The 19288-nt window shown below is 33.7% G+C and overlaps 2 protein-coding genes across 6 annotated transcripts; one reads left to right on the top strand and one right to left on the bottom strand.

The window, feature by feature from the left end:
* Positions 1-3810: 3810 nt before the first annotated feature.
* On the top strand, positions 3811-7514 carry LOC129315167 (G-type lectin S-receptor-like serine/threonine-protein kinase At2g19130). Of its 5 annotated transcripts, XR_008594405.1 has the most exons (4): positions 3812-6561; positions 6800-6882; positions 6979-7141; positions 7252-7513. XR_008594405.1 is itself a non-coding variant. In XM_054958723.1 (2 exons), the coding sequence occupies exon 1, from the start codon at positions 4073-4075 to the stop codon at positions 6530-6532; it is 2460 nt and encodes an 819-aa protein (XP_054814698.1). In that variant the 5' UTR covers positions 3811-4072; the 3' UTR covers positions 6533-6561; positions 7021-7514. The 5 variants fall into 5 exon arrangements, 1 of the variants encoding a protein (XP_054814698.1); XR_008594403.1 differs by having other exon boundaries at positions 7021-7513; XR_008594404.1 differs by having other exon boundaries at positions 6984-7513.
* Positions 7515-7632: 118 nt separating this feature from the next.
* On the bottom strand, positions 7633-8813 carry LOC129315168 (uncharacterized). Its single transcript, XM_054958724.1, has 2 exons — positions 8634-8813; positions 7633-8559 (listed from the first exon to the last, which is right to left on the bottom strand). Exons 1-2 carry the CDS (start codon positions 8778-8780, stop codon positions 8167-8169), a joined length of 540 nt encoding a protein of 179 aa, XP_054814699.1. The 5' UTR covers positions 8781-8813; the 3' UTR covers positions 7633-8166.
* Between the last annotated feature and the right edge of the window lie 10475 nt (positions 8814-19288).

The raw sequence follows: 19288 nt of genomic DNA, 5'->3' as shown, positions 1-19288 counted from the left end.
TTCTCTCCTTCCTCTTTCTCCCCTCCCCCACTCTCTCTCTCTCACCCTCCTTGTCGTGCCACTTTCATTTTCATAGTGACAAGTCTGGGAGACAAAAAGCAAGAGAGCTCGACGACATTGCTCTACCCTGCTCCACCAACCCTCATCATCCGTTACTAATCATTTGGAAGCTCTGCACAATCAGTTCCTCTCTCGGCTACTTCTCACTAAACCAGTTCTCTCTCTCTCTCTCTCTCATGTTCGCCGCACATACTCCCTGCTCGCACTCGCACTCGCACACTCTCTCCATGCATGGGGCAAGCAATGCGATGCTGTATGGGGTGGCGATGGAGATGCTAGTGACGGGGTAAAGGAGGTTGGGGAGGCGAACATGATGGTAAAGGAGGTGAGGGACATGGTGGGGCATAGAGAGGGAAAGGAGGGGGGGGGGGGGGGAGAGACGGAGAGTGTGAGACGATAAGATGATGATGAGAAAAAAATAATGTGTGGCTCACAAGTAAGATTTTATAATAAAAATATTAAAAAATTTAAAAATAAGTTTTAAAGATGAAAAAATGGACAAGAGAAATGTTAGGGTGGTCAAAAAAATATATGAAGTTGAAAGATATAAATAATTTATAATTAAATTTAAAATTATTTATAATTTTTTATATATATTTTTGAAATATTTTTTATTTTTAATCTTTTATATTATTATCCATCACCTTCGTACAAAAAGTTGGGAATTGATCAAAGGAACAAAAATTATTGTTAGGACTATGAGTTAATTTATTGAATAAATATATACGTAAATTTAAATTTATTGGCTTCTTTGAATATGAAATTAAAAAAAATACAAGTATTTTACATAGTAAAGTCTAACAATGTCAATAATGTCTTTAAAAAGGAGGGCAATAAAAAAATTTCTTAAAATATACAAGTGATAATGAGGTCATGTAAAATATCATAATTTTTTTTAAATTCCTAAAGATCTTTTTGAAATTAATAATTTTTTGTGAAATGACCAAAATACTCACAATTTAAAATAAAGAAATAAATATTAGTGATTATTTTTAAAAAATAATTATTTTTTTCTAACAATGACTAGAATGGAACAAGTAATTACAATTTTCTTTGTGTAAAATTTTTATTTACTAAAATTTAAGTGTTGTAAATATCTGTAATAATTTTAATTTAAACAAGGACTAATTTTCTTCTATCAATGAGTATAATAGGACAAGCAATTACAACTTTTTTTATAAATTAAAATTTGAACAAAAAAAGTTGTAATTGCTTGTTCTTGCACAAAAAAAGTTATAATTACTTGTTCTATTTTAATTATTGACAGAAAAAATTAGTCTTTATTTAAATTAAAGTAGTCACTAATATTTATTTTTTCATTCTAAATCGGGACATTTTAGTTATTTTATCAAAAATCTTTTATGTCAAAAAGGTAGGGATTTAAAAAAAATTATAATATTTTATGATATCTCATTATCATTTGTATATTTTAAGAAGATTTTGCTATATTTTTTCTTTAAAAAGCATTAGGTGCAAAAATTATTTGTTTGAATGAAGACAAAATCACTTTTTTGCAATGGAATGAACGAATTAGTAAAAGCCAATTTCCGTAACAAAATTTAAATTTAGATACATTTTTTAAAATCAATTCAATAAAGTAAAGGTTATTTGAATTATATATAGTGAAATATATTTTTAAATGTACAATTATCAAAAAAGATATTAATCTATAATGATTTGTAATTTTTGTTATACAAATATAATATATTAAAAATATTTAAAAAACATGATTAAAAAATTTAAATAAGATAAAATATGATATGTTAAACAATAAGATTAAAAAAAATTAAAGTTTGATATGCTAAAAAAATTATATAATAAATAATTCAACATATATTAATTATTAATAAGAAGGATAAATTTTTTATTCAAAAAAGGTACAGATGAGTTGGGTACTAGGCCAGTGCCAAGGCATAATGTAAGAGAATTATTATTATTATTTAAATGATGATTATATTTTTAATGAATTAATATTATTTTTTAAATAAAAGAATGGAAGGATAGGATGATGAAATGCAAAATAAAGTATATACCCATTAATGCTCCCAAAGTGCACTGCATTTTGGATGCTTTTAAATCCCACGTTTGAAAATTCACTTCTCCAACTTTTTGAATGTATGTTTGATTTTTAATTTATATTTAATAAAAATATATTTAAAAGATTCGATTCTTTGTTAAACTTGACAAAATAACTTTTTGAATATACTTTTAATTGTACTTTTTGAATGTACTTTTAATTGTACATTAAAAGATCATTTTTCATTATAAAAAAATATTTAAATAATTTTTCACATTTCAAAAATAAAAAAGTACTTTTAGAATGTGGGAAGTGAGATGTCCAAATAGAGCCTTATTAGTAACTATAGGAAGTTGGTGATTTTTTTGTCTCAACTTTACTTGAATTCTTGATCTATTTGAGGAACTCTAAAAAACATGTTCGAATCATATTTAAAATATATCTTTATCATATCCAACAAATAATTAGATTTTTCAAATAGATTTTTGCCAAATGCAAAATTTCAAGCATGCTTGGTTTGGTGTGGTGCAAATGAGCTAATCATTTGATTCACAGTACAATTTGTAACTATTTATATTGTATCTAGCAATTAATTGGTGCAAATACATATACTTGAGTTATATTTATTATATTAATAGGCATATGAGATTATAAAAATAAAAAAAATGCCAATAACATTTTGAGTTTTTTATTTTATTAATAGCTCATTAAGATATTTCGTCGTTATGATTTTCAATGATAAATTTTATGCATATATTTGGCCAAAAATCATCCAAATCAATGTTCTTTGTAGTTGAATTTGCATAATTAAACTTGATAGTATATTTTAATATTCATACATTGATATTTTATAACTCATCTTGGATTATGTGCAATATATCTACACCTATGGCTGTGTAGTAAAACCAACAAAGATTTGTCTAATTTATAAAAATTTGGTTTATGTAACCTATAAGGTGGCGAGATTAAATTTCATTATTATTGTGCGGACCTTATTGGTGGACTTTCTTTTACCCTCGAGGCATGTCTAAGCTGGTGATTAAATAATTTAGATGGTAGTAAAATATAATTTTATTTGATCAAAACATCCGCATTAATGAATTTTGTAATTATTTCTGACAAATTTTTGCAAGCAGTGAAATCAAAAGTTAATAAGGGCAAAATTAGGAGAAAAAAAAAGTATTTATTACTTTGTCAAATTTTAAAAGACAATAATTAAAACTTCGAAATGATAACTACTTTGAAACAGAAAAGGTAAAAATTAATTTTATTTTTGTTTAATCGAAAGCAAAATATTATATTTTGTACTAATTTTTTTTAAATCGAGAAATTCTCGCTGCGCATTATTGCGTATAGGAAGATTGTAATTGTATAGATTTGTTCTCTTGTGATGACTGAGAATTTTCCTTCCATGTTTGGTCCAGAAGAGCTCCCAATTCAAGATTTGTTTTTATTCTTCAACCTTCATCCTTCCTTTTTGTTTCAAGACTCCTCTAAAATTACGCTTGATAACCAATCGCTTATTGAATTTCCACACCATTGTTGGCATTTTGACTACCTTCCGTAAAATACACTTACACGGAATGTAACCATAATATGCACACACATTATAAACAAGAGAACCAGAATAATGATTACAAGTAAATTGATCACTGAAAGAGTCTGCGTGGAATGTTGAATAAACGCGTGGAAGCTCTAGAATGTATGGAAATGTTGAAGTTTCAACCAGCAAGGCGACCTGACTATTTGTTCAAATGCTATGTTAATGGTCGTTTGACTGGATCAACGTTCTCAAGTGACCATCATCGACCTCTACCGGAAAATTAACAGGATTTTTATGAGCAAGAGTGATAAAAAGTTTGGTTTGACTTTGGTTGGTGGTGGGCCTATATATGATATAGCATAAAGCATCATCCATCACCTTCCTCCTCCAGACTCGACCAGGTCAGTGTTCTTGACCACCAAACATCTCCCTCCTTTCTGAACTGAGAAGCCATGGACAACATGAAGAAACCATGGTTGTGGATTTCAGTTGTCATCCTCTGCTTCGCTTTTGACGTTCATTCTGCTTCTGGAGCTTTTACTGCCATCTCAGCAGAGCAATCTCTTTCTGGCGATCAAACTCTAATCTCTCGGAAAGGTGTCTTTGAATTGGGATTCTTCAAGCCAGGTAATTCCTCTAATTACTACATAGGCATATGGTACAAAAAGGTCTCTCAAAGTCAGAGGACCCATGTTTGGGTAGCTAACAGAAACAAACCGGTCTCTGACAAATATTCGGCCAAGTTAGCAATTTCGGATGGCAATTTAGTTCTCTTTGATGGGTCTCAAAAGATTGTTTGGTCAACAAACTTGACTTCTCCATCCTTGAGTTTTGTAGAAGTTGTCCTTCTTGATAGTGGGAACCTAGTTTTAAGAGAGAGGCCTAACGCAACAGAGTACCTATGGCAGAGCTTTGACAATCCAACTGATACATGGCTTCCAGGAGGTAAAATGAGATTAAATAATAAAACAAAACAGCCTCAATATCTCACTTCATGGAAGAATAGCGAGGACCCTGCAGAAGGCCTTTTCTCTCTAGAGCTAGACCCCAAAGGAAGCACCGCCTATGTCATTCTTTGGAATAAGTCTCAGCAGTATTGGAGCAGTGGTGCTTGGAATGGACAAATTTTCAGCTTGGTGCCTGAAATGAGGTTAAATTATATCTACAATTTCACATTTGTGACAAACGAAAATGAGAGTTATTTCACCTATACTGTGTATAATAATACTATTATATCAAGATTTGTAATGGATGTCTCAGGGCAAATCAAGCAATTTACATGGTTGGAACTCAGCCAGCAATGGAACTTGTTTTGGTCTATGCCACGGCAACAATGTGAGGTTCATGCAATTTGTGGTTCATCTGGAATTTGCAACGAGAATTCCATGCCATTTTGTACTTGTTTGCCGGGCTTTGAGCCGAAGTTCCACAGTAATTGGAATCTGAATGATTACTCAGGTGGGTGTGTGAGGAAAACAAAGTTACAATGCGAGGACTCCAATTCTTCAAATGGAAAGAAAGACAAGTTCCAGGCAATGCCCAACATGAAGTTACCTAAAATTTCTCCCTTTAATGAAGCAGGGAGTGCAGAGGAATGCCAATCAACCTGCTTCAGAAATTGCTCATGTGCTGCTTATGCGTATGATAGTAATGGGTGTTGTATCTGGCACGATGATCTCTTAAATTTGCAACAACTTTCCCAAGATGATAGCAATGGAGAAACTTTGTATCTCAAGCTTGCGGCTTCTGAGTTTCCCGATTCTAAAAGCAATAAAGGGCTGATTATCGGTATTCTTGCAGGCTCGGTGGGAGGTATAGGGGTTCTCCTAGCTATTCTTCTACTTGTGATGTTGAGGAGAAGGAAGAGAATTGTTCGAAGAGGGAAGGCTGTGGAGGGTTCATTGATGGCATATGGGTATAGAGATTTGCAAAACGCAACAAGGAATTTCTCAGAGAAGTTAGGAGGAGGAGGTTTTGGTTCTGTGTTTAGAGGAACATTGCCAGATTCCAAAGTTATAGCAGTGAAGAAGCTTGAAGGCATTGGCCAGGGCGAGAAGCAGTTCCGTACAGAAGTTAGTACACTTGGAAGAGTACAGCATGTAAATCTGGTGCCGCTTAGAGGATTTTGTTCTGAAGGAGTGAGAAAACTGCTTGTCTATGATTACATGCCTAATAGTTCTCTGGATTCCCATCTATTTCAAGAAAAGAACTCTAAGATATTAGGCTGGAAAATGAGGTACCAAATTGCTCTTGGAACAGCCAGGGGGTTAACTTATCTCCATGAAAAGTGTAGAGACTGTATCATACATTGTGACATCAAACCAGAAAACATTCTTCTTGATGCTGATTTTTGTCCAAAAGTTGCTGACTTTGGCCTCGCAAAGCTAGTCGGACGAGATTTTAGCAGGGTTCTAACAACCATGAGAGGAACAAGAGGTTATCTTGCTCCGGAATGGATATCCGGAGTGGCTATTACTGCTAAAGCTGATGTTTATAGCTATGGGATGATGCTTTTTGAATTTGTATCAGGTAGGAGAAACTCTAAGCCGTCTGAAGATGGCAAAGTTAAGTTCTTTCCCACCTGGGCTACAAATGTTGTTATTCATGGCGGCAATATGCATAGCCTATTAGACCCGAGGTTGGAGGGAAATGCAGACTTGGAAGAGGTGACACGAATAGTAAAAGTTGCTGCTTGGTGTGTCCAAGATGATGAAACTCACAGGCCATCCATGGGTCAAGTGGTTCAAATCCTCGAGGGCATGCTGGATGTAAATTTGCCTCCAGTTCCAAGATCCTTCAAATTGTTCGTGGAAGACGAGGCGAACATAGTCTTCTTCACTGACTCAAACTCAAGCTCCAATCAAAGCTCACAAGTAAGGAGCAACGTTTCAACAGCCTCCTCTCAAACCTAAGGCAACCTCTCATCTGCACCCTCCCAAGAGTAAGTTGCTGATACAAATTTTAGTACCATTTTTTGCCTTGAGGGGTGTATTTAGTTAATGTCTGATTAGATTCATGAGGACCTATATATTGCCCCGATGGTCATGTGTAGTGAAATGTTATCTGAAAGTGGTTATTCATTTGGGCTTGGGAAGTAGGATTGTATGAATACTTTTTCAGAAATTCTATATCAATTCCAAGAACAATTCTAAAGGCTAATAGGGAAGTGTGTTCTGTAGGTATCAGTTGATGATCTACTGAGATTTGAAATGAATTCAAGTGTGGATTGGCCATAACCCACAGTCTTAATGAATTAAATCCGGTACTCCAATCAATACTTTTACTAATCTTTTTTTTTTTAAGAAAATTATTTATTTTTTTATTTATTTTGGTCATTTCTGTGATGTTATTTTTAAAGATCAGGATGTAACTAAATGCTAAAAACTCTGCTCAACGATAGGCGACGGTTGTTGGCTTAGAGGTGAACCTTTACCTTCCGTACATCTCCATATGAGAGCAGAGGAGGAATCAAGAGAGAAGGAGCAAATCATCAGAGTTCTGAGGAGATTCACGTGGCCAAGGTAGCTAAGTACAAATTGTGGCAAAAGAAAAGAAAAATATGTTTCAAAGTTGAAGAGTATTTTAATTTTGGGTTTTCATTCATTAATGGACACTTGGTTCATTCTTGAAGACGCTCGCTTACTAAAAACTCTGGGTGAAGGAGGACAAACGTGTAGGTGATGCCAAAGTTGCAATTAGAGTGATACAAGCAACCACAAGCTCTTAGTTTTTTATGCCAGCTAAAAATGAAAGCAACGCGTTTTCTTTTGTTCTGAACTAGGAAACGGATAAACTAGAGGAATTTCAACCATGTCAAGGCACTTCTCGTACATTAGTTTAGTTAGTACATTGTCAAAATCAGTGATTTCTGCCAACCTATCCGTTTCGCTTATCCACTTTCTTTTTTTAGTTGGTTCTACTACTACTAGTGTTTTACAAATTTCATGATACTCTCTTATACTCACGCCAAGGTCTACTTGTTATATCGCTCTTCCGGGGAGCAACCTCGTTCAGTTATTTATAATATATAACAGAAAAGATTGAAACATTAAAATCCAAGAATAACACGACCAATCACTTACGAATTAAAGCACCTACAGTTTAATTGTACAGAAAGTTTACTGTTGATATCTGATACACGAAAAGAAATTGAGGCAAATTTGGACTACGTACGGAAACGCAGAAGGTTTCATAATGTGAGGATAGCCAGGGAGCGGGTGTGTTTAGTGTCTACAGAACAATCAAAGTACACAGAAGGTTTTGTAATGTGAGGATAGCCAGGGAGTCCAAATAAAAGGAGCTCATCTTCAAAACTAATTAATTTTACATTCTCTGATTCTATTTATAATGCCAAAAGAATAAAATTTTTTTAATTTTATTTATAAATCATGTTATTAAATATTAAAGATAAAAAATATATTATTGAAGTTATTGGTCCGTTTTACCCCCTAGACTGGAGACGAAGCGCGAAGCACCATAAAAAGAACTTTGGCATCCAAAATTGAATGCCCCTTGATGGTAGTTCTATGATGAGCCCGCGCCTACTCTATTGGACTCGTGTTGTTTTGCCTGCTTTCACCTTCACCAGAGACAACAGGTAGAGCCACGCCCATGTCAACAAGGCTCCCCAATACTTACCCAACATCACCGTCAACGTTAAGCTCAAGGCAACCAGGCATATCCCCAGCCACTCCGATTTCTTTCGCTCCCCTGATTTGCCCTCACGCCTACTTTCTTCGTAGCCCGGTTTGTTAGAGTGAAAAGACGCGTCTAAATTCTCTGATTCTGAACCCGACCTCCAACAACACGAAGGCAAACCATTTGAAGCTTTAGTTTCTGGAACGTTGGAAGCTCTGGTCGCTGGGTTCTGCAGGGTCGTCCCATCACGGGATGATCTGCGTTTTGATCCGCGACGTCTCGGAGGGCGAGCTCTTATATTCTGGAAGCAAAAAATATGGAAGCAAATGAGGGAAGAGGAATAGATAGCATTATTAATGTAAGAAAAGAAATTACCTGGAAGGTTTGGACGGCGAGAGCTTTGAGGAGCAGAGAAAAAGTGAGCTTGGGAGGAAGGGGGACAGAGGAAGAGCGATGGAGCGAAGGTGGAGGGTGGAGACGAAAGCAGGAAGAGAACCTGCTGCTCCTGGAAACGTTCTTCATGATTGAAGAATGACGATAATTTAAAGAGAGCAAGGAGAGGCCCTGTCTGTGTCCTACTATTTCACTGTGCGAAAGGCCGGCCCTCGTCACCCCCACACATACGTTTGTACATTGACAACTTTGTCTTTTGCAAAGAAAATGACAATTATGTTCAGCTTATTATTATTTATTTTTTTTAGCCAAAACGTTTTACTTGAATTTTGAATGCGCAAAGATTTTGCATTTTTTCAAGTATCCACAAGAATGAGGCTTTTGTATTTAGACGGAACTCAAGATGAGCTCGTATTCATAACTTATTAATAGTACAAGTGTATGTTTGAAAAACCTTTCCAACTTGGGCTCCCAACCTAAGTGCATGTTTGGATTATAACATAACCTCAGTTAAAGTGAGTCAAACCTCGGTTAGAGAAAAAAAAGTGAAAAAATAATGTTTGGATTAACAAAATATCTCAACCACAGTTAGAGCAAAACGAGCGTTTATTCAGAAGCTGATAGTTGAGGCTTTTTTCCTGGCATTGCGTTGATCTAACCGTTAGAAGCATTGATTATCTTTTTAATTTGTGCATGTTTTCTCTCTCCTCTCATTTATCCAACCCACGAGCTAAGTTCCAGCTTTTCATTCCAGCTTTCTCTTCTCCCGTGACCTCGCAAACTGAAGAACCAGATCAGAGCTCCACCTTCGTTGCTCGTCCGGCGTCCAAGCTCATCTCCACTGTGCTAAAGCAAGTGACCTCCAGCCGATCTCCAGCTTGCTGTCGTCTCTTCTTGTGTCCATCGTGTGCCTGCCCGGAAGTGGTCGTTCTCCCTGTTGCCCATCGGTCTCCAGCGTCGACCGACAGAGCTGCTCCTAGTCACCGGATCTACTGCCCGTAAGCTTTTCTTTTGTCTTCTTTCATTGCCTTCCTTGTTGCCTTTTCATTCATGGTCTCTGCTGTAGATCCCGAATCCCTGTTCCAGATCCTGAATCCCTGTTGCAGTCTCTTTTCGCATCTCTGGTCCATGTTCGTCTTTGTTGCCTTTTTCATTGCCTGCATTCTCTGGTCTGGTCTGTTGTGTTCTTTGTGTGGCATTTTCTGGTCTTTCACTGATTTGTGGTCTGCTGCATTTTTCGGTATTGCATTCTCTGGTCTGTTGCATTTTCTGATCTCTTGTATCATGCATGGAAGTTTCTTCTTCTTTTTTTTTAAAATTACAGCTTGGTGAAAGTTTCTGATCATCCTTGGCAGAAGGAGAAACTTATGGTTTCTGTTTATATTTTTTAGCCAGTTCAATTTTTTTCCTGTTCTGTGTTTTTGATTATCCTCAGGTTTGACAGAACAAAAGTAAGCAAGGGCTGTTTTTTCCTGTTCTATTTTTTTTCCTCTTCTATGTTTTTTCGGCCAGGGATTTGGAATGGAATGAAATGTGAACAAAATAAAAGTAAAAAAAAGTTTTATTAGCTTACCCTCATAAATAAAATTATATTTGTCATCTTTTATAGATTTAAGGATTGATCAAAAAATTCTTGGACTGGAATAAGGGCTGATCAATAAACTAGAATAATTTTATATACTTGCATAGAATGTGAAATAAATTATGTTGGTGAACCTTTGTGTTGCAAAAACATCTGTCCCCTAAAATATACAAACATGTAATACACACGCCTAATGCTTGGTGATTCTTCCTGTTTTTGTATGAAATATTCTGGAGAAAAAAATATGTTAAATTGATACATATATGTAGAGATATATATTGATTTTGCATGTTTGTGATGGCTGGCTAGTCTATACAACAATGAACAGAGACAAAGGAAAAGCTGTGTGGAATTCAACTTTAATAGAAATTTTCATTAAAGAATGCTTGGAACAAGTGTACAAGAAACAAAGGAAAGGAACTGCTTTCAACAAAAATGGGTGGCAGGCAATAATTGAGGGATTTGAGGCGAAGACAGGAAAAAAGTATGAGCGAAAGCAATTGAAAAATAAGCTAGATAACATGAGGAAAGAATGGAACGTATGGCATAAGTTGTTTTCAAGTGAAACCGGCTTAGGATGGGACAGTGACAAGAATACTGTTGATGCTCCAGATGAGTGGTAGGAGCAAAAAATCTTGGTATGCTTTAGTTGTTAAGTGTTTTTAAAATTAGAATTTAATTTAAAAATTTTAATTGTTGGTTATTTGAATGGTTGCAGGAAAATCCTCTTTATGAAAAATTTAGATATAAAGGTCTGAGATTTGCAAGGGAATTAACCTTGATATTCAAGGATGTCCTAGCAACTGGGGAGACACTTTTTGTACCGTCTGCTACCCAGACCCAAATAGAGGATGATGATGATGAGGATGTGTACCGCCCTACTATTGACCTTCGAGAAGGCTCCGGTGATAGTGAAGAAGAACTAAATTTATCTGACACTATAGCACCTACGGGGGTCACCGATGAGTTGTTGGGCTTGAATGTCACCATAAATACCGATGGAACTAGTGGTGATGGAAGTCAAGGCAAGAGAAAGAGGGTGGTAGGCGTTGGTGGGAGGAAAAAGCAAAAAGTTCCTGCCTCAATGAAAATAGCAGATGCGATGAGTGAAATGGCCAAGGATAATAGAGCTAAAACAGAGACAGTGAACAAGATTTTGGCAAATGACATAGGAGTTTCTGAGGTTGTGGCTCACTTAAGTAGACTTCCAGAAGTTTTTGGTGATAAAGATTTGCATTGGAGATGTGTCAATCTTGTTCTATATAAGCCTATGCGAGATGCTTACTGGCAACTTAAAGACCATCATGATCACTTGGTCAATTGGTTGAAGCACCAAGTCTACCATCTACCGGATTTTATTTCAAAGAATACATCAGGATTAATTTTTATTTAGGCTTATGATGACTTGACTGGTGTTTATTTTGACTTAAAGACTACTTGTAGTTGCTTTTGGCTGACTTGTACCTCGCTATGCTTATGATGACTTGACTGGTGTTTATTTTGACTTAAAGACTACTTGTAGTTTCTTTTGGCTGGTTTGTAATGAATATTTAACTCTTATCTAATGCTTATCTTATGCTTTATTTTTTATGTTATTAAATGATATTTATATACTATGTATTTTATATTATATACAAATGATATTCATATACTATTTTACCTCAGGTTGAAAATCATGGAAGATTCAAATGAATATATGTTAGGTTGGAATGAAGGTTGGGATGTAGATGTAGCTCATCAACTACTTCCCTTGTTACAACAAGATATATCTGAGCAAGAAGAAATATGTCAATTAGTTGGTGAATATGTGATGCCACATGTGTGTAAAGAGCCACGAAGAACTAGCAGGCAAACAGGGCAAATGTGGGTCAATGAGATTTTGCAAGGTCATCCTGATCGTTGTTATGAAATGTTTCGAATGGAAAAACATTTGTTTAGGCAACTGTGTGCGACACTAGTTGAGCTTGGTCTAAAGAAATCTAAAAAAATGGGAGTTGAAGAAATGGTTAGAATGTTTTTGAATACAATTGGACATGGAGTTGGTAATAGGATGATACAGGAACGATTTCAACATTCAGGGGAAACTGTCCATAGAAATTTTCATAAAGTATTAGCTGCCTGCCTTAACCTTTCCAAGGCAAACATAAAACCACTTGATCCTTCGTTTCAACGATGTCATTCAAAAATTCAAAATGATCCACGGTATTGGCCATTCTTTAAGGATGCTATAGGAGCAATTGATGGTACTCATGTGCCATGTGTGGTTAGTGTTGCTGATCAAATTAAATTTATTGGAAGAAAGGGATATGCAACACAGAATGTCATGGCTGTATGTGATTGGGACATGTGTTTTACTTTTGTCATTGCGGGATGGGAAGGTACAGCTCATGATGCCCGAGTATTTGATAATGCCATATCAACTCCTTCAATGCATTTTTCGCATCCACCTCCAGGTATATTTTATTAAAGTAACTATAATAATTATTGCATTAATTTAATATTGGTCAAATTTACAACACTTCCTTTTATTTAATAGGTAAATATTATTTGGTTGATTCTGGTTATCCAACACTAAATGGGTATCTTGGTCCATATCGTTGCGAACGTTATCACCTTCCAGACTTCAGGCGAGTTGCAGGATTTGCAAACAATAATGAGGTCTTCAATTATTATCATTCAAGTTTGAGATGCACTATAGAAAGAACTTTTGGAGTATGGAAGAATAGGTTTGCAATTATACGAAAAATGCCAAAATTTAAATATAAAACACAAGTTCAAATTATTTGTGCAACAATGGCAATACATAACTTTATTAGGAGAAATTCAATTACTGATGAGTAATTCATTCAAGCTGAAGATGAAAGTGTAGATGTCCTTGAGGAAGATATCGATATTGGTGAGGCATCCTCGTCAAATCTACCCGGATCATCAAGACAGATGCAACATGTTCGTGATATAATTAGAGACCAGCTTGTAAATCATATCAATTGAACATTAATTTATTTTAGGTTTTTGTAATTGAATATTTAAGATATTTTACTTATTAGTTGTGATTTTAAATTTAATATTTTTACTTATTAGTTAGTCTAAAAATATAATCATGCTTATTTAAGATTTAATATTTAAGAAAAAAAATTCATACTTATTTTTGTCATTAAACATTTTAACTGGTTTTTAAATCAAATTATCCAAACGAATTTCAGTTTATCTAACTAACTTTTAAAAATAAGGTATCCAAACATAAATCACGTTACATTAACTGACTTTTTTTTTAACCTTAGTTTGCTAACCTCAGTTGAATCTTAACTTCAGTTGTAAAATTTTTAATCCAAACACACCCTAAGTTGGAAGGCAAAAAACTCATTGGCACATGTTTAGAATAAAAGAGAAGATTAACGCACGTTGAAGCTAAATGGGCGTTTTGGGTGAAGCTCATCTAAGGAGCTTTTCACTGAGCGTAGGGCAGGGAAGACCACGTTGGGGATATTAAATGCCTTTTAAAAATTTGTTCTTCCCTTGCTATCTTTATCTTCACGAGAGTTTGTTTATTTTTTAGAGTTCTTCTCTCGTTTCTTTGGTTTGTCAGTCTTCAAAAATTTAAAAGCTTCATGGATTCTTTCTTGAGCTGGACCTACTCTTAAGGATTAAAACCTTATTTGAACTTCTCCTTCAAAACTCAGCACTCATCTTGTTCCTAAGATTTCTCTAACCTCAATGAGTTCACCTCTGATGAAGAAGCAATAGGAGCCATAGTCGTGGTAGTCGCAAAGATCAGAGGGAATAATTGTCTATTATTATATTTTAATTATATAATATCTTGTTAGGACATTAGTACAATTATGTATATATATTGTTGGCAATTTATAATAAAAAAGACATTGAACATAATTAGTTTTTATTTCATCAAACAATTAATTAATATTTTAGATTAATTAACTAAATCACTTTATGCCACCTAAATCAAATTACTATATATACACACACACATATTTTGTTGGCAATATTAAAAATTAAGATTTTTTATTTGCCAATGTATTTTTTATTTGTATTCTAATTATTTAAAAATTTATAATTTTAAGTTTAATATTTTTTCTTAAAAATATCAAATGAGTCACAAAAATATATATAGAAAATTTTATGTCTATTTTTGTCATTATACGTTTCGACTAACTTTTAAATTAAATCATCCAAACAAATTTTAGTTTATTCAACTGACTTTTAAAAAAAAGATATCCAAACATAAATCACGTTAAAATCACAGACTTTTATCATAATCTTAGTTTGCTAACTTCAGTTGAATCTTAACTTCAATTGTAAATTTTTTAATCCAAACACACACTAAGACAATTTTATACGTTTTTGTTTTATATATATTGATACACGTAAACTTGTTAACTTTGATCTCTCTATTTTTATTTCAATTCAAAATTTTACCACTTGCTTATTCTTATTTTACATAATTGCAATAACCTTTAGTTTTTCTAAACAATGTTGTTTTTATTTTGGGTAAACTAAATTTTGTCATTTTTAAATAATATTCCTTCTATTTGTTATTGTTAACTAATTGATGGTTCATGAAAAAATATTACTCAAAATCTTATTTTCCTAAAAATATTTGCATCCTTTCATTTATGTTCCGAGTTTTTTTAGTAACATGTGCATAGTATTTAAATATGGAGCCTTTAAAGATAATGAATAAAAGAGGCAAGGGTATAAATGAAAAAATATATAAAATTGATCCAATACTTTATATTTTGAACCAAACAATATTTCTATAAAATGACTGTGATTTAAAGGAGTACTTACCATTGCTGCAGCTTTTAAACAAAGGCCTGGTGTTTAGAACAATTAGATTTAATATTTGAATTGTTAGCAATTACTTTAATTAATTTGTTTTTTAAAAATATGTGTAGTTTAGAAAGATTTCGGAAAGGGCCGCGAGTAGAGGAATACAAGCGTGCTCCATGCTCGATCAAGATAGAGTCCAAATTCACACTGATTCAATAGAAGCAATTAACCTTACTGTCAGGGGTACATCACCCGGTCACCTTTTTGTGGAAGACAGTTTCCGAGTTCGAAATGCACTTGTTGGTAAACCTCATTTTGCCGTGACACATTCTTTGCGCGAACCAATCGTATGTGCTGATCTTTTGGCGAAAGATGCTCATGTTGGAGACAATTCCTTGTGTATCTGATTTGAAGTTCCTGATGTCTGTAAGAATATTTACACTGGGAAAAGATCATGCTTCCAACCGATTAATTTAAAAAATGAGCGATTCAATTGATATTTTTGAAGCAATTAATATTGGTTTTCAAAGCAATTAAAACAAGCAAGAGCAGAGTGAGCAAAATAGCTAGTCGCAAATGGAAAGGTGGGAGACGAGGGAATGACGTGTTGTTTATGCAAAAACAATGTGTTGCCTATTATTAATTAACCGATTAATTTAAGAGCTTGACGCTAATTAACTTCAACTGGCAAAGGCTTCCCAGGAAGAAGGGATTAAGACGATGGCACAAAGATGATTGAAATCTCACCGACTTTGTTCCCCTTTTTTTTTTAATATTGTATACAATGGAGTTCATGGAATTAAAAAAATCACGAACAAAAACCTAATTAAAAAAAAAAACACATAATCCAACTAACTCCTCTTACACTTGGATAGAATCATCTGTGTCAGATTCACACAGAGACCTTCGATGCAAAAATCTCTTAGGTAAAGCTCTGCCACCCACGTCCCACACCCCATATAGAAGATTCAAGATGTAAATTGTGCAATGACTTCATCCATTTGATACCCGAAGAAAAACGTAAACGAAATCATCTGGTGCCAACTAGACTGTAGTAGCGATTTCAGCCTAACCTGACATTTTCGGCCACTCCAAAGGAAACATAAATTGGGCTTAGAAGGCCACTGTTGAGTTTTGGACTGGATCGCAGGAGGCCTTAAACTAATTAATTAGACAACACACGTCCACCCATGCCTATCCTTCAAAGAGACTTCTTCGTCTAATTAATAACAGGATACATAACAATAAATAAGGCTGCCAACTAGGTTGCCTTTGAGTACATCTTTATTAAACACACACACACACACACATATTGATTTATTTATCCTTATTCTAGCCTTTATTCTATGAGAAAGGAAGAATCACACACACAAATATGTCAATGTCAAGTTTGAAATCGAGAACTCTTTAAAAGGAGAGAAGTGGTGCTACTATTAGAACGACTAGTCGTACATAAATTGGATGAACAGAACCTCATTGGGTGGTACCTTTCTGTTTCTGTTTTTTCTGTTTTGTTTTGTTTTGTTTTGTTTTGACCACAGGAATAGCATATCCATTAGCAACAAAACTGTCCAGAAACAAAAAAGCCCACAAAACCCCGAAACCTAAACAATAGAAAAGGGGGAACCAAAAGGTTCACCGCAAGAACCCAAGTTGTGGTTGTACTGGAATCCAAAAACAAAGCCGAAAAGGGTGTGAACTTTAGAGAGCCACCCCAGAGGTCTCACTTCTTCCAAGGAATCAACCAAACACATTGAAAAAGAGCCACCACGAGTAAAGCCCAAAGCAGCAAACACAATCATCTCATTTGCCATGCACAATTTGTTGCATGAATTTTTTTTTATTCCAATCATAAATCTTGCTGTTTTCTTTAGCCTGCGTGTTTGATTTTTTAAATATTTAGACTTATTGTAATTATAAAAAAATATCCGCTTTGTTGTCCAGCAATTAGGTTTGCGTTGGTGATCTGATTTTTCAATCTTGTTCTCGGTGTATTTGAACCTTGTTTCTGATAAAGTTGTTTAAACAGCGCGAAAGATTTTTTATTTGGCAAATCCAGGTATTGATTTAAGATCATCATTGTCCACATGGTCAAAACTATATAATCTTTTTTTATTATAAATTGATTTGTATATTTTATTCTAAATTTCAAGATGGCTTTTTATTATATAGTTATATCGAAAGCACATCAATCCATCTATTGGGGGTAATACTTCGATAAGAATAGTGTTATTATCTCCGGTCTCTCTATTATCTATTATTTGTTCATTGCTATTTGTAAATTTAGGGATCCCAATTCCTTTTGGTAATGTTTGGATTAATGAATTTGAATTTGAATTTAATATTTAAAATTCATAAAATTTAAATTCTTTTGTTTAGCTTGGTAGTTTAAAAAATTTTCAATGAAAAAGATAGATGAATTGAGAATCAAAATGAAAATAAAAATTAGGAATAATGAGTTTATTTTTATTTTTAATTGACAATAAATGAGAATGAAAAATGATAAAAGATAGAAGAGATATAGATGTATCAATAGTAAAAATAAGAAGAGAATGAGACACCTAAAGTTACTGTAATTTCAAATGCACCATTAAATTAAGTTTAGGTGATTATTAGGGGAAAAGCGATATTTTGTCGAAAAAACGATTCATTTCTGGCACTTCTATGCCTAGTCTGCACTGGAATGCCATCACATGAAGAATTAACATGTATATCTACAACAATATTAGGTTTTAGCAAGAATCAAAAAAACGGGCCGAGCTTGTAGGGCTAGCCTACTTAAGCTCAATAATTGCTAAGGTCGAGCTTGAATTTTAGAGTTTCAAAACATAACGTAAGCTTATAAAAGCCAGCCTTAATGGGCCGAGAGTTTAAATGGGCTGGTCCTGTAAGGTTGAGGACTAGCTCGTTTAAGCCCATTTATTTATTTATATTTTAAAATATTATATATTATGATAATATTATTAATATTTTTAATAATTTTTTAAATATTTAATTGTTATAGTAGTTTTTTTTAGAATTAAAATTTACATAATATTTTAGTTTATTTATTTTTCTTTGATAAAATTTAATTTATTTAATTCTAGACAATGATTCATCTTACGTATGTGTGTTAATATTTTTAAATTATATTTTTTAATAATAGATTATTTTTATATTTGTATAATTTTGTATTGTATGCCTTGAATTAGAAATTTATAAATTTTAATATTTTATTATTTGAAATAAGTAAATTTTTGCATAATCAAGATATTATTAATATTAAGAATTAAGATATTGTCTATGTAATTTTTTTATTGAAGTAAGATTTTATGTTGTAATAGAATGAATGAATTATTTTTAATTTAAAAATAAAAAAAATAAAAAGACTTGAAGCCAGCTATGTTTAGAGTCAAGCTTCAGATATAAGCCCCTCAAAGAAAACTCAAGCTTAAACGGGCTGGCTCTTTTAGACCTCAACTCATCAAGGGTCGGGCCAGCCTGCTTTTCTAACTCTAATTTTAAATATTCTCCTAAAAATAAATCATTCAAGTCCAGTGCTAAATGCATCTATATATTGTGTCTGAGGTGAAAGTATTTGGGTTTTCTTGTTATGTAGTAGTATCTGGTAAATTTAAATTTATATAATATATATTGATTTTCAAAATTAAAAACCATTGTCTTAGTTTTCTTGCTTGACCCTTATCTTCCGCGTTCAAGCGTAAATGCACGTGAAAAAATGTTGAATTCGAAGCACATGCCAAATAATTTTTATGCGACTAGATGAATTAGCCACGTTGGTGATCTGATCAGCATAAAGCAAGTTACCCTGCAACTTGTGGTTAATTAGCATATGATGCGTGTACTTTGAACAATGCAAGATATGATAGCACCCAAAATAATAATAATAATAATAAAGCAAGATATGAGTTTTCAACTGTACTCCTGGAGTCCTGGTCTTGTAAAATCGTTTGCGACGTATTCAAGAATATTTTAATTAGTTGTGTTTTTTGGCCAAGAGATTTAATTAGTATAAGAGTGTAAAGCAGAAATGTCAAATAGAGAGTCGTTAATATTGATTCTTATTCATCACATGTTTTGGAATCTCCCGGGGCCAAAAAGTCCAATTATGACACTGCAATAACATATTATAGAAATGAAAACTTCCCCTCAACTAATTTTGGATTACCTGTAAACACTCGTTGCAATTTTTTAAGGGATGACTTCCTTGATTACTCTTATAGAAATCACTACATATATCTGACGCGTAAGTTGCAAGCTAAAAGCT

The sequence above is a fragment of the Prosopis cineraria genome, unplaced genomic scaffold, assembly GCF_029017545.1.
Source record: "Prosopis cineraria cultivar Desert tree isolate PC_DT_omini unplaced genomic scaffold, ASM2901754v1 PC7, whole genome shotgun sequence".
Lineage (NCBI taxonomy): Eukaryota > Viridiplantae > Streptophyta > Magnoliopsida > Fabales > Fabaceae > Prosopis > Prosopis cineraria.
Note: the sequence above shows the minus strand (reverse complement) of the source record. Positions and strands in the feature narration are given on the sequence as shown.